Source organism: Danio rerio, chromosome 10 (genome assembly GCF_052040795.2).
Source record: "Danio rerio strain M-AB ecotype USA chromosome 10, GRCz13ab, whole genome shotgun sequence".
In the NCBI taxonomy this organism is placed as follows: domain Eukaryota; kingdom Metazoa; phylum Chordata; class Actinopteri; order Cypriniformes; family Danionidae; genus Danio; species Danio rerio.
The window spans coordinates 6,809,868-6,825,757 of NC_141030.1; the positions used below are offsets into that span (position 1 = coordinate 6,809,868).

General features: G+C 37.4%; 2 protein-coding genes across 10 annotated transcripts in view; one reads left to right on the forward strand and one right to left on the reverse strand.

The window, feature by feature from the left end:
- Positions 1 to 15,890, forward strand: part of tln1 (talin 1) — a 1,269,505-nt gene that overhangs the window by 443,717 nt on the left and 809,898 nt on the right. The window lies entirely within an intron of this gene.
- chd1 (chromodomain helicase DNA binding protein 1) overlaps positions 1 to 15,890 on the reverse strand; it is a 67,639-nt gene that overhangs the window by 40,663 nt on the left and 11,086 nt on the right. For all 9 annotated transcript variants that reach the window (XR_015500473.1, XR_015500474.1, XR_015500476.1 and 6 more), the window contains exons 8-16: positions 15,611 to 15,836; positions 15,425 to 15,525; positions 11,551 to 11,729; positions 11,351 to 11,475; positions 7,318 to 7,534; positions 7,134 to 7,223; positions 4,529 to 4,719; positions 4,086 to 4,274; positions 1,861 to 2,023 (exon numbers count right to left, since the gene is read on the reverse strand). Coding sequence is in view for 5 of the 9 variants with exons in the window: in NM_001128298.2 (NP_001121770.2) it covers positions 1,861 to 2,023; positions 4,086 to 4,274; positions 4,529 to 4,719; positions 7,134 to 7,223; positions 7,318 to 7,534; positions 11,351 to 11,475; positions 11,551 to 11,729; positions 15,425 to 15,525; positions 15,611 to 15,836 (1,481 nt within the window). In the remaining 4 variants the exon portion in view is untranslated. The remainder of the gene's footprint in view (positions 1 to 1,860; positions 2,024 to 4,085; positions 4,275 to 4,528; positions 4,720 to 7,133; positions 7,224 to 7,317; positions 7,535 to 11,350; positions 11,476 to 11,550; positions 11,730 to 15,424; positions 15,526 to 15,610; positions 15,837 to 15,890) is intronic.

Genomic DNA, 15,890 nt, shown 5'->3' on the forward strand with positions numbered 1-15,890 from the left:
TTAATAACGTCATCTGAAAAGCATAAGCAAAGCAAACAAAGCGTTCTTGCAGGACTCCCAGAGTTCATCAAGGTTTCATCTTCAATGCCTCCTCCATCTTACCCTAGACATGCTCAATAATGTTCATGTCTGGTGACTGGGCTGGCCAATCCTGGAGCACCTTGACCTTCTTTGCTTTCAAGAATTTTGATGTGGTGGCTGAAGTATGAGAAGCACTACTATCCAGCTGAAGAACTTTCTCATTTCAAACCCTGTGGTTTGCAATGTAATGAGCAGCACAAATGTCTTGATACCTAATGCTGCGTTCACACCAGACGCGGAACGCGCATCAAGCGCGAGTGATTTACATGTTAAGTCAATGCAAACGTACAAATAGACATACTGCAGCGCGATACGCGCGAATGACGCAAATTGCGTGAATGGCGCGGGGCGAATTGAGCGTTTGACACGCTTTACGAGCGTTTCTAGCGAATCTCTCGAATTTGAAAATCTGAACTTCAGCGTACATTCGCGCCGTGTTAACCAATCAGAAGCTTGCTCTTGTGGGGGCGTGATTGTAACGTAGAACCTGTTGTCGGTGTTCCGAGGGAAATCCTCCAGCCTTTATCGACAACAGTTCATCAAACTCTGCTTGGCTCAGTCAGAAGCACCGCTGAAAGCCTCTGTCAACCAGGTTAAGTTTCTGGAGGAGTTTATGAGCTTCCAGAGCTGGATGCACCTCTGAAAGGATGTAGTGGACTCAGACACGACCCTAAACGTATCGACGCTGTTTTTCAGTCTTCATAAAGCACATAAACTTTTATTTTCTTCATAAAATCCATGTTAGCCATTTAGCTATGAAGCTAAAGTCTTCGGGCAGACAGAAGCCCTGCCCATCACGCGAATCCGCGTCTGTTCTGAAGTGAATTTGACACGCGAATGAAGCGGGGTTTGACGCGCGAATGAAGCGAGTAAACTCAAATGTTCACGCGGCTTTTTACGCGCGATTTATCCGAGCGTTCCGCGTCTGGTGTGAACACAGCATAAGGCTGTTGATGTTGCCATCCACTCTGCAAATCTCTCGCACACCCCCATACTGAATGTAACCCCAAACCATGATTTTCCCTTAACCAAACTTGACTTATTTCTATGAGAATCTTGGGTCCATGCTGGTTAAAAAAAGGCAATCTGCAGTATTTGTGATGATTGAGAAGCAGTTCAACAGATGATTCATAACAATAATCTACCTTCTGCCACTTTTCCAAATGATCAACTAGAAGTTATAATTTGTTGCTCTTACAACAAAATCGTCAACATAACTTTTGTCAGGTAGTGTAGGTCTATTTTCACGATTTTTACTGCTTGATTGTATGTTTTTTTTTAAATATATTTACACATTAAGATCAATTTTGTTGTCCTTTAAGAAATTAATATTATATGAATTAGAATTACCACTAACACTACAATATGGGACACAGTTAATGTTAGATAATGAATGTATTAACATGAACCAACGATGTTGTTAACATTAATGCATTAGAGTTAACATGAACAAGTGTATTATCATTTACTAACGTCAACACCGAATAATAAATGCTGTAATAAATGCAATGTTCATTGGTTGTTCATGTTAGTAAATACATTAGCTACGTGTCCTGTATTGTAAAGAAGTGTAATCTTTAGCTTAGATTCAATACCGTAAAATATTGATATTCGATACAAGTTTCCATGCTGCGAGAAGTATGATACGTCTACTATACAACATGTCAATCTATCCCTTTTAGAATATGCGTATGATTTTAAGGTTTGTGGTTATTGCTATTTGGCCTAAAAGTGGCATTATCCACATTAAAGTTGGCAGCTCTTCAGATGAAAACACACCTGTAGGCCTTCTTGTCTGTTGTAGAACTCGTTGTCGTCAGGCGGTTTAATGAGGTAGCAGTGGTTACAGCATTTCTTCAACTCCATCATGATGTTGAGAAAGCCTGACGTGCTTCCTTTAGTGCCTTTACTCAGGGCTTTATAGTTTCTCGTCAATATCCACCTAGAAGAAACAACAGAAAATTATTTAGCTATTGGCATTAAATTGTAAAATTTGGTAAGAGGTTTTTTACATTTTTGACAAAACCTTTATTAGCATATAGAATGATGAGTTTAAGGATGACATTGTTTAGTTCGGTGTCTGCTGTGTCCAACTCTGACTTAATTTGAACAGAAAACATGCAAAACTACGGGAGTTTTCCGAGATAAATAACAAAACGGGAGGGTGGCGGGAGTTGGGTCTGAAATGCGGGAGTTGGGTCTGAAATAATGGAGACTCCTGGAAAAAACAGGAGTGCTAGCAGGTATGCTCACACTAGGGCTGGGAGATTTTTCAGATTTTTTGATTAATTCAAATTTACGTATTAAGACGATTTAATTTTGAATCAAATCGAGAAAATCGCGATTTTTAAAAATATAGATATATTTAATACATTATAATGGGACCAATGCACTTTGGTTCATTCTGTATGAAGCAGGAAGCACACCAGAAGCGCTTCTCGGCGACGCGCCGCACAGCACCACTCCATGGATTTTAGAATTCTAAACAGGTTTCTATACACACACTGGCGCCGCCCAGCCACGATTCACGAAGCAGTTCATATTTCAGCCGGCCCACAGTGCGCCATCTGATTAGTTTCATGTTAAATATCATGTGAATGTGCGCGTTTGGTGTGTGATAGTTTAAACTGTTATGTCCGTGCCGTGTCGCGGCGATTCTGGTGTGCGACCTGCTTGACTGCCTGTTAAAGCGTGAAGTCACGTAGGATTTTACTTGTTGCACGTCTGTGTGGATTGTCAAGATATTCCTTTATCAAGTCGTAAACTCGATCTCAACATGAATGAAGGACGTAAAAGCCTGCCATGTGAAAAACTGCGCCGATCTTTTGGTTTGAACACGAGTAAAAGTGAGGGACTGTAGCAGTGAAAATGAAAGTACCCGCCCCCATGACTTCATTTAGCGGACCTAGTTAAAAACCAGACAGATCAGCCAGCATAATAGAGAGGAGCAAATCGCATCAAGTGATCATTATTTAAAAGAGGATAAAAGAAAAATAGATTAAATATATTAATTTATATTAGACACACATCTGGTGCTTGTATTTACTCCTCCTATACGTCCACAACTTCACGCATTGGGTTAAATGAGGCTTTACAGTATCCATGTTCAGTCCTTTTTCTTCCACTGCATCTTTTTAAAAAAAAGGCAGCAGCATTACAACCTGTCATTCAATCAGAAGACAAAGTTAAAGCGGAGCTGACTGCCAATATTTCCTAGGCTCAGCAAAACTAGCAAAAATACCTCTGTATTCCTGCAAGTGCAATATTTACAAAAATATTTCTTAATCAAATCTTCAGCAACGCTTTTGAACTTGTGAATTTGTTTTACATTTATTTACACCTTGACCGATTTCTGTATGACATGGCCATTAAAAATACAATGTTCCTTCACCAGATGGTTTTTCAAGTTACTTTTAAAGAGAATGTTACTTCAGTCATGTTGTTGTAATGTTTTGAGAAGATTAGTAACACAATAAAAAAAAAAAAAAATCGAAATCGGTCAAACTTTATAAAAAAATAGATTTTTTTTTTGCTAAATCGCCCAGCCCTAGCTCACACATACACTCTGCACTACTTCAATATTGTTGACAAGCCGTGCTGGACATTTCACTCTGTCTCACGCTGAACGCTGCCGACCAATCGCAACAGACTGTCATCAGTCCAATCAGTCCAGATTAGCATCGCACTAAGGAGGGGTTTGGGAACAAATGAATCACTGAACGAATCATATGGGAGTCTCTGGGATAATTATGTAAAGATAAATGCATTTTATAAGACAATGAAAGTGTTTTTTGACCTTGCATGCATATCAGCCTGTTGTTGGAGACCCCCAAAATCAAAATATGAACCTTTTTAATGTATAATAGGGGCTCTTACCATTACCAGAGAATTTTACTTTTCATTAAGACCACAAAGAATCATATCAACTTGTGTAAAATAAGCATCTGATGAATCACCTTTAATGTCTCTCTGTACTGTATTCTATATGAATGTGGTTGTCTTACTTGTAGTATTGTTTCTGAACCGCGCTCATCTCCACCCGGAGGATCTGTTCCACCTTGGCAGGCAGAGATTTCTCCACATCCTTCTTTACTCTGCGCAGCAGGAATGGCTCCAGCTCCTTATGAAGGCTTGTGTAGCCCGAATCCCTGCCTTTCCCATGTTCCTCTTCAAACATCTCCCACGAGTGAAACCTGCCAACATGATGGTTTATATCAGTGACATCTGACTTGCATGCTGTATTAAACCAATACAAGAAAGAGGTTAGCTCTTATCTCTAGGGTTTCTCAGCACTAACCACTTAAAAATAAACACAAAAGACTAAAAGAGCTTAAGAAATACCACATGAAAAGTTCGCCTGCGTGTAGAAGCACTTCTAAAATAAAGCCTGTGGCTACACTGGGAACTGAATAACAAAAGCTGACTGAAATCATGAGAGAACACCTACTTTTCAGGCATGATGAAGTGTAGCAGAGACCAGAGCTCTTTGAGGGAGTTCTGGAGGGGTGTGCCAGTGATCAGGAGCCTGTGATTGGACTTGAACTCTATCATAGTCTTGTAGAGCAGAGAGTCATCGTTCTTCAGCCGATGGGCCTCGTCTACACCAATGAACGCCCAGCTTACATTTCCTAAAAATGACTACAAGAGGAAAAAAATGTTACATACAATAACCAGAGTTCACATTTAAAAGGCGCAGCATGCAAGTTTAACACTCAGTGGTTGAACTAGGTGTTGTCAGATACCTAGCAGGATGTCAGATTGACGACACCAACAACGTAAACTCACATTTTCAAAGCAAAATAACTGACTTCTGCATTGTTTAAATGATAAACAATAAGGTTCAACTAGCATGTTTCTTAAAAATCTGCAAACGTACGGTTAATTTATGCTTCAGACGAGTCAAAAACTTACATACAGCACCTTTCAAGCCACAACTTTCACTGATTAAAAAGCTGAATCTCCAGGACATCTAATGAATGAAAAACATAGCTACTATGAGAATAACAGTGGATAGTACTTATTGTTTGCATGGCTGTGAAGTGCTCCCTCTACCATGTTTGGTTTCATCATCAGATAGTTTAACAAAATGTATATGTAGCTTTTATATTGCATACTTTTACACTCAGCATTTGAAGTGGTCATCTGGAAGCCAAATCTCTTAAAATGTCTTTTATCCTAGGCATGTTAACTTTGGTAAAGATACAGTGACAAGGTACAGCGAGGTAAAAAATAGTGATAAATAGGTGGGGGAAAAAAATAGCTTATCCATAACAATACAGAGCTTATTTATAAATACATATACATACTACAGGTGGGCATAGACTAATTTTTTAATCTAGATTAATCTCACTGTAATCTTGGATAAAATCTAGATTAAAATGGTTCATTTGAATTCTGCCGAAGGTGTTGAGAATGTGTGCTACCCAAATAATGACTAAAGGTAAGTCTTTGAGAATGGGTTCTTCAAGCCAGGTGGCGCATTAGACCAGGGGCTCATCTCCTGTTTCCAAAATGCTTCACAAACTGCTTGAGAATCTGTTCTACTATGATTATTGGTGATGAAAATAAATGATGTTCAATAAGGTGTACTTGTGTTTACTAACTGTTTATTCAGTTAAACATGAATTTTGAACTGTAGGCCTACATAAGCTCCAAACAGCCATTTTTGATTACTTTAATCCGACTGAAGTCAAAACTGAACTAAACAAAAATGGAATTAAGACATGTGGAGTATGCAGATATTAGTGGCATTATTGAAGTAAACACCGCAATCAAACTATTACCGTCATGTAGGACTTTGCCATATTTTCCAACAAGATCCACACATGCGGCTGTCAGTAAATGGCCGCAGACACACACACATTGCGAAATGTGGAAGTTTTTTCTTTCCATTTGGCGTGCGTTATTAAACTCATAACACTCTCACCAGTCCTTACTCCTTATTGATGTCTTATACCCCAGTTTGTCACAGGGGCATGGATGAAGTGTTCATGAGTGAATGTGAAACTGCCGAACTGCAGGTAAAGTCACCAAAAATTACACGAAAATCTTACATGAAAGCACGTCACGTAAACACCTTAATTATATTAGTGTCTATTACAGCAAATAACTAGATTACAAATGTCCATGTAAGCGTAGTCAGTATGTCTTCGAAGTGAAAGATTCAGAAGGGCATCCAGCTGATTTGATTCTTTTTTCTCACAGGCTTAACTTTCATTCATTTTATAAAGCACCCGGCCCATTTTATGTGTATATGTTTTACTCGAACGCGTAAACTCTACAGGTGCCTGATAGTTAAAGCTAACATTAATCAGATTCACTCTAGTCAACTGCATCCATGTTAGCACGTCATGTTTGATGTGATAATTTCACAGTAGGAATACACACAGATTCGAAGACTCGTTCTCGCCACCTACAGTGCAATTCGTTCAAGTATACATCAGCGATAAAATATCAAGACGAAAGTCATCATAGCTTGCGTAGAATAGACCCAGCTCCCAACCTAACTTTAAGAATAGATTAACGGCGATATGTATATATTTTTTAAAAACGCCCGATAAGAGTCTCGCGTTAACGCAGCACGTTAATGTCGATAACGGCCCACCACTAATATACACAGTTATATCTATGGTATAGGAAATTTACAAAAATATTTCATGACTTGTACTAACAGTTGTACAAACAAAGACTTTTTATGTCTGAAATAGACCTTTAACATTGCAGGATCGTCCAGAAATTCCATAACACACAGTGATACTATATTTAAAATCGTATTATTACATTGTTTAATTCTAAAATACACAATTAATTTATTATATGTTGGGATTTGATTTATATGATTAACTATACTTCGTTATTTAACTAAACTGAGGCAAATAATGACACTATATTGTCTTGCTACAGACTTTATAAACAAATCTCTTTTACGTAAAGTGGTTAAATATTTTTACCAGACTAAATGTTATTAAAGCTTTAAATGATTTCATGTTTTAGTTAATAGTTTAAAATAAGTTTCTCAGTGTTTTAAAAGATGAATTTGGCTTGAATTATACCTTATCCTTCAGCAGAATTTCATATGTAGTCAGAAGAATGTTCAACTTCAGTCGTTTGGTCTGCGGATGCATCCATTCATGTGTTCGAATCTGAAGAACAAACAGGAAAACACTCAGATTTGCTCTGTATTTATTGCACTCAAGAAATCAAGAATCTGCTCATGTTCCTTTCAGAAAGTCTTACCATGTTTCTGCTGTTGATATCTCCCAGGTACACCACAACATTCATCAGAGGAGCCCAGAGCTGTATCTCTCTCTGCCAGGATGTGAGGGTGGACAGTGGCACCACCAGAAGGAACGGCCCGTAAAGCTGGTGCTCATGGAACAAGTAATTGAGGAAACTGATGGTCTGGATGGTTTTGCCCAGACCCATCTCGTCTGCCAGGATACAACTGTTTCCTCTGGGAGAGCAGAAGAATAAACATGATGAAGAAACCCATGAAACCCTTCATGACTTCACGACAAAGTAAGGGTGCTTTCACATCTGTAGTTTGCTTCATTTGGTCCAGACCAAGGGCAATAAATGATACATTGTTGCATTTTCTGCCTTCTTCGGGTCGTTTTCACACCACACTGCTGGCTTTGGTCCGAACCAGTTAAAATAAACCAAAATGCAGTCATCTGACAAAATCCACATCTCTCATTGGCCAGATGCTGTTGAACATATTTCCTAAACTGCTTATTGATTGGTCAGAATTAACGTGCGGGAAAATGCCAATGAACTCCCGCAGGTAAACAAAACCGGCAGACACAAAATGTGGTTTTTACTCTGGAGGGACGACTGCGCTGACTGATTGTATGCCTGCTTTAAACAAACTATACATTTCGAGAACACTGCGGCTGGAAAACAGTGTTTTAATGCATCGCATGTCACTTCAGGAGGAGACGTGAATTAATTTAGCTAAACTGCGACATGGTCATCTTGCGAAAATATTACCAACGATCCATCAGGTAATGTTTTCCCCTCTCTCTCTCTCTCTGTTGGTCAAGCGCTGTCAACAAATATTTTTCCTCCATATCCCATAATGCACTGCGCATTGGTCTAGGGCAGCTGGATTAGTCCAAAAGGCACAGTACTTTTTGCGGTTGGGTCTGTTTTAGTACGGATCGTATTCTTACCACAAACGAACCGCTCCAGGGTTTGTTTGAAAGCTTACCAAGACCACCTCTTCAAGCAGGTCTCGGTACGCTTATTTGGTCCACTTTTGGTGTGCACTTGAGTACGATAGCTGCATTCTCACCTGCCCAAACGAACCTCTACAAAAGGGGAAACGAACTCTAGTGCGATTCAATCGAACTAAATAAGGCAGGTGTGAAAGCACCCTAAAAGCATGTTCAGAAGTCTATCTTACATGTGGTCTCATCTGTTTTCAAAGATAAAGATTTTTTATTTGGAATTAATGTAATCCAGTTTTAATTTCTGAAAGTTCTGTATTGGTTTACATTATCCTTACATGTACACCAAACTAAATTTGCAGTGTCAACATGTTCATGTTTCTACCATGATATATATAAAAATAAAGCTTATATGCAGGTCAAAAATTTTTTTAACCAAACATTACATCACTGAATTACACCAATCATCACTCAAAAATTTAAAATGGTCATTAATCTTTATGTAGTTCCAATCCAAAATGAAATGTTTTTCAAAGTTTTCAAAGAAAAGACAGCAAAAACATTGTCAAAACCCTTTATGTGACTTCCGTGATTTAACTGTACTCATACGAAGCCTCAAGGACACTTTTGTTTGCCAAAACAAAATAAAAACCACCTTGTTTGCCTGATTAAAGTTGAACCACTGAAGTCAAATGCAATTTTTGCTTTCTTTTATGGACTTTGACCCTCTATAAACAGCAAGGGTCCTAAGATGTTCAGAAAGCTCTCAGATTTCTCTCAGATCTAAAACATTCTAATTGGTGTTCTGAAGAAGAACAAAGGTCATGACGGTGAAGTAATTAATAACAAAATGTTTATCATTGGGTTAAATAATATGTTTTATTACATTTTAAAATATTTTCACATTTACACAGTGGTGGAAAGAGTACTGAAAAATCGTACTCAAGAAAAATAAATATTACTTGCCCAAAAATGTAGAGCAAGTAGAGTTAAAGTATCTGTTGTTAATATTAATCAAATTATGAGTAAAAAGCAGCCCTTTTAAAAGTACTCGAGTAGTATTACGCTGTGAAGTTGATGCATTTGCATGCAGTTTCTGGAGTGATGTGTAAACGTAACATTCTTTAGTGCATTTAGTTATCTTCCTATATTCCTTCCTTCCTTCATTTGTTCGTTTTGTCCTTCCTTTATTCCTTAATTTGTTAGTTTTTTCATTTTATTCATGTTCGTTTTTTCCTTCGTTCCTTTCTTCATTCGTTCACTCATTCTCATTTGTTCCTTCATTCATTCCTTCCACCTTCCTCCAGTCATTCTTTCCTTAAATCCTTCATTTATTTGGTCCTTCCTTCCTTGATTCATTTGTTCGTTTTGTCCATCTTTTATTCATTTATTTGTTTGTTTTTCTTTATTCATTTGTTAATTTTTTCCTTCGTTCCTCCCTTCATTTGTTCACTCATTCATTCGTTTGTTAGTTCTTTCGTTCCTTCCTTTATTTCATTTCTTTTTTCCTCCAGTCATTCTTTTCTTGAATCCTTCATTTATTTGGTCCTTACTTCCTTCCCTAATTCATTCATTCCTTTTGTCCTTTATTCATTCATTTGTTCGTTTTTTTTTCTTATTTATTTATTAATGTTTTCATTTTTTTCTTTCGTTTCTCCCTTCATTTGTTCACTCAGTCATTCGTTTGTTCGTTCTTTCACTCCTTCCTTCATGAGGTCCTTTGTCTGTTCGTTTGTTCCTTCCTTCCTTCTTCCAGTCATTCTTTCCTTGAATCCTTCATTCATTTGGTCCTTCCAACATTTATTGCTTCTTTGCATTCCTTGTTTGGCCCTTCCTTCATTCGGCCCTTCTTTTCATTCTTCTTTCGTTCCATCTAGTTTAAGGAGGCTTAAGGAGTTTAGGAAGGCTGTTTGGTGATTTCAGTCATCATACAGTCGACATCATTTTCTCATCAGTGACATGCAGTCTATAGACAGTCTCTGGGTCATTGCGTGTAAAGGTTTTGGGCATCTTCTTGGACATTTTTAATGCTTTCAAAAGGTTTGGCGCATTTATAAAGCGTCCATGTCTTAAGGTTGTTCAGTATAATGTGATTTACTTTCTATGTTTGATTTTTTAAAACAGGAATCGATGACAGATTTTTCTACTTTAGCCAATCAATACTGCACTAACAATTTACTCAAGGGGAAAGTAAGGTTCGGTTCATTTGTCCAGTTCGGTTCATTTGGTCCGGACCAAGGGCAATAAATGATACATTGTTGGATTTTCTGCCATCTTTGGGTCTTTTTCACACCACACTGCTGGCTTTGGTCCAAACCAGTTGAAACTAACTAAAATGCACTCATGTGACAAAATCCACATCTCTCATTGGCCAGATTTTGTTCAACATAGTTCCTATACTGCTTATTGATTTGTTCAGAATTCACGTGCGGGAAAATGCCAATAAACTCCTGCAAGTTAACAAATCGGCAGACACAAAATGTCGCTATTTACTATGGAAAGACCACTGCGCTGACTGACTGTATCCCTGCTTTAGTCAAACTATACATAAACGAACCGCACCAAGAGGGGAAAATGAACTCTAAACGAACCGCACCAAGAGGGAAAATGAACTCTAAACGAACCGCACCAAGAGGGAAAATGAACTCTAGTGCGATTCAACTAAATAAGGCCGGTGTGAAAGCACCCTAAAAGTACGCATTTCCAAAACTACTTAGTAAATTACAATTACTGAGGAAAAACTACTCCATTACAGTAATTAATCTATTTGTAATTTGTTACTTTACACCACTGTGTTTACATTTCTTATACTTGTTGTATTTTATATTTCTTTTCTTTCTATTCTTATATTTCTTGTTAATGTAAAGCACTTTGAATTACCATTGTGCATGAAATGAGCTGTATAAATAAAATTACCTTGCCTAATATTTTAAGACACAACATGCAAATTACCACAAGCTGATAAAATAAAAAACATATGCAATATGAACTGTATATATGTGCAAGATTAAACCCATCAATCCTACAAATGGACTGTTTGAATGGATTCAAGTGTAGATAATAAACTGTGATGCCTTCAGGGATAAAATGAACCGACATACTTGCACCAAGAATGGGCCATCCAGTTCAGACCATCCAGCTGATAGTCCCGCAGCTCCAAACCTTCTCCACCAATGTAATGAGGTTGCTTCTTCATGGGAACAAACCGTGGCCTCTGTTTTAAAACCTAAAGAAAACCAAACATTTCACTGGCTGCAGTTTACAGTTTCATTTACTTTCTCAGACGGGCGTTTAGGGTTACCTTGCAGTCTCTGGAGGGGATGGTTTTGCACTGGTTCCGGCTCATGTATTCATCAATGCATTTTTGAAACTTTTTAGAAATAAGAGCACCGTCTTCCCAGCTGCACTCAGAGTATGGCAACCCCTGCCATTTACAAAGGTAATCTGGATAGCCTGCGGCAGACTTCTGATTTGAATGTCCTGCAAGAATTAGACAAAAGTGAATACAAATATGCACACACAAAAAGGCCTCACAACAGTAAAAAGCTTTGTTTCCTCTAAGACCACTACTGTTTAGTTTTCAAAGAGACCCTTCCCTTTTGCTTTGTTCATAATCTACATAATGTCTGTACTACTCAACAAACAAACATTACATGGCTTGGAGTTAAATGCAAGACTTTTAAAGACATTAAGACCATTACGAATGACATTTTAGATTCATAAAGGGCTAAAGAATTTTTCAAATGGTCCAGATGGAAAATTAGTTATTTGGATACATTTAATAATACAATAATAGAATTGTATAATTTTATATATATATATATATATATATATATATATATATATATATATATATATATATATATATATATATATATATATATATATATATATATATTTTTTTTTTTTTTTTTTTTTAATATTTTAAATATTGTGTAAAAACAAGCGAGCTCTACTTGTATCCAAACACTTTTTCCCCAACATAAACTTTAAAAAAAAAAAAAAAAAAATTAACCAATGTTTTAAAAGCTTTAAAAACTATCAAACTAAATCTATGCATAACAATCTGTCCAGGTCAGTGTCTTCGGCAGTAAATACACAGAGAACTTTTAAACAAATGTTATTGTAAGCAAACTAATTAAAATTGTATGATAAATACAGTTAAAAATTAGTTTTTTTAAATAAAAAGTTTAAAGTTTTATTGAGATGCATTGTTGATGATTGTGTGAGTTTTAGCCAGATTGGGTAGCTATACATGAACAAAGGAAAATTAAGACCTGTTAAAAAAAGAGATTTAAAACACAACACATCATTACAGTAAATTGAAGACATTTTAAGACCTAAAATTTAAACTTTAAGATCGAAAACATTAAAAATTTAAGACCCCGCAGAAACCATAAATAGGATGTGGATTGGCAGAGAGGGAGTGGTCTTATTGTGATCTTCAAATGCACTCAACCACAAGTGTTTACACTATAAAAACAATCCAATCTAATATGTCTTCAACTACCACTGGATGTGATCTAAAGTGGACAACCTCAAAATATTTAAGGCCCCGTTTAAGATGCATTTAGCATTTTCCAGTTGTAATCAAGTAGGACTGTAATAATAAATATACATTTTTAAAAAATCGTCTGGCATCAAATCAGAGATTTTTTTAAACATATCATGATTCTCTCTTGAATGAATTCTAAGCCTAGTTTTTACCCACAGTTAGTGCTGTACGTTTTACAAACAGCCATACTCTGCTTGCATCCAATTCCATACAAACACCACATGAATCCTAAATAATCATTAACAAAGTTAGTAATCATGAGCTTTAAATTAATATATTTAATTAAATCTAATTAATTAACGCCAAGGTGAAGATGCAAGTACATTTGAGCACTTACAGTACATGCCAAATGCACAAACTCTACAATTTGTAAGCATCTGCCATGAGTGTACAAGCCTAGAATGGCACATTGTTTAAAACTAGCCCAGAGTGCCATTTGCTGTTTGAAAACCTAGTGTAGAGCAGGGGTTCCCAAACTTTTCAGCTCGCAAACCCCAAATAAGCATTCCAGACTCCCGGCCCCCACGGAGGTGGTTATAAACATGCAAACTTTGAACACAACAGTGCACACACACCACACCAGTAGGAACTATCTAAACCTGAGCATATTGAAAACACAAAAAAGTGCAACAGTCTAACAACCATATGATTTTTTAGGGGTTTTTCACCTTCATTGTGATAGGACAGTGGAGATTTACAGACAGGAAAGTATGGGGAGCAGAGATAGGGGAAGGGTCGACAAAAAACCTTGAGCCAGGAATCGAACTCGGGTCGCCACGAGCATCTTGGTGCTACGTGTCAACGCACAAACCACTAGGCTATTGGCGCCGAAACAACCATATCATTTTCATAGTCATTTATTTGTTTAATTTATTATTAATCTCATTTAAAAAGAATGGTGGCCAATGTTTACAACACAAGACTATTCTTGGTTTAATTTTTGGGGTTGTGGATGAGAGAAAGACACGTGATTTTCGGAGAATTACCATTCATTCAAACACATTATCAAACACACCTGAACCAATTAATTAGGACCTGAACACCACATGATAATTACAGGCAGGTGTGTTTGATATGGGCTGCAACCTGCTTGTTAAGTGTGACATCATGCGAAGCTGCTTCCGGGTCCAAGCGCTCTATTCAACTGAATGGGGAGACTCATTAAATGGTAATAATAAACGTTAACAAAGCGATTCGAAAAACACGATCGCAGTATATATGTCCAAGCCTAATATCCGATGGCCAGAAAGTGATAATTTTTTTTATAAATTGTTAAATTTTTGGTATTTGTTATGCAGCAAGCCCAGAGATTGTTGTGTACACTATGATTTTATATAAAATTAACTTTAAAGTGTGATAGGAATAAAACGTGATCATAAACAAATGATTTCTCCACTCAAATGAATGGCGGCTTGGACCCGGAAACAGTAATACATACAAGCACGTCACCACTTAACAAGCGGACTAAAATCTGCGGGAAGATGGCTCTCCAGGAACATTGTTAGCCACCCCTGATCTATCGAAATAACCCCAGGAGACACAATCAAATGAAAAAAAAAAAATTGAAAGGCTGATGGCTTTTTATTTGCATGTAACTATTAAATACTATTTTTATCTTCTGCAGATTATGGATCAAATATGGTAGCTTTAACAGTTTAATAACCCCTGACCACAGTTGTTCCCCAAGGGTTTGTTCCAGTTATTTGCAATGTTTTTTTACAGGAACATACATTTAAAGTTACTGGCGAGTCACTGATGTGCATTAATGTTACATATATTTTTTTTACATATAAAAAAAAAGCAGGAATTTCATGCGGCAATACAAAACAGCATTGCTGCTTCAGAATATTTCAGACATATAGGCACATATTGGATAAGTGAAACAAAGCCACACCACATGCAACTTGATCTTCCATTGTTACATGAATTTGATAAAAAGTGTGTAACATTTTCACACTAGAAAGCATGTTTTATGCGGGAATGTAACTGATTTGCTGATATGCGGCAATGGCTCCTAAATAGGAGATCAATGTGGTGAATTTCGACGCTCTCGCCGCCGGAGTTAAAGGCAGACAGGGTTGTCGCCAGGGCGCCCAGAGCGACCTTTGACGACAAGTGTGAACGCACAGTAATGGAGACAAGAGTTCAAAACACATTTAGCTGCTTGATGTTTGTCAGAAAACGTTTCTGTTCCTTCTTAATGCCAACTGTGTAAAAAAGTTAGCGATAAAATGCTTATGATAAGCCGATGTACATTTACCTTAAAGCTGACGCGTGTGCACGTAAAGCAGCCGGTGAGCGCCAGCATACCCACATATTATGTACATCTTGATATGCGAAAGTGTTCCTCCTTATGTTTTCATCGCAATACTTATCCATCCACAGAGTTTGTAATGTAGTCAAATGTTTACAAATACAGAGCCAGCCGTTAAGAGCTCATCTCTGGTTAATGATGTCTGAATTTACCAGTATTTTGGAATGGATGTGACTGCTCTTTTTCGGAAAAATTCCGTAACGTCCTCGCCTGTGAGAACAGCGCTTTCTTGAACTCACCAGTAAAGACGTTTAGAATTTTTTTTCGGATATTTACCCGTATCACTGTGTGACAGCATCTGCTTACCAATAATTCTCTCCACAAGTTGATATTGAGAATGCAAGTCATCCATGAGCTCCTGCTGACAGTTGAAGTACTCCACGTCCTCAGGTGAGGCAGCTTTGAGCCTAAAGAGAGCAGTGTAAAAAAAACTAAATTAGCATCTACAGCCAATGTTATCTACAGAAAAGTCAAGTCTGTCAGCATTTGCACCATTTCTTTTTCTCCTGCTCTTTTTTCTTAAAGTTGTCCAGTTTCTTCATGCCCTTCACATTCTGTTGTTTGAGTGTCTCCTCCGTCTCCCAAGTGTTGTGAATGTGAGACCAGTTCTTCCATTTGATCAAATATTGCACCTCTCCTGGCTGTCTGTTGGGGTCGAAGTTGGCGTTGGGATCACCATCTGCCTCTACAGCATATACTGTGGTCACAGCCCCGGTTACTATAAAGGAACAAGATGAAAATGTAACAAACACAATGCATTTCCTATAAAAGG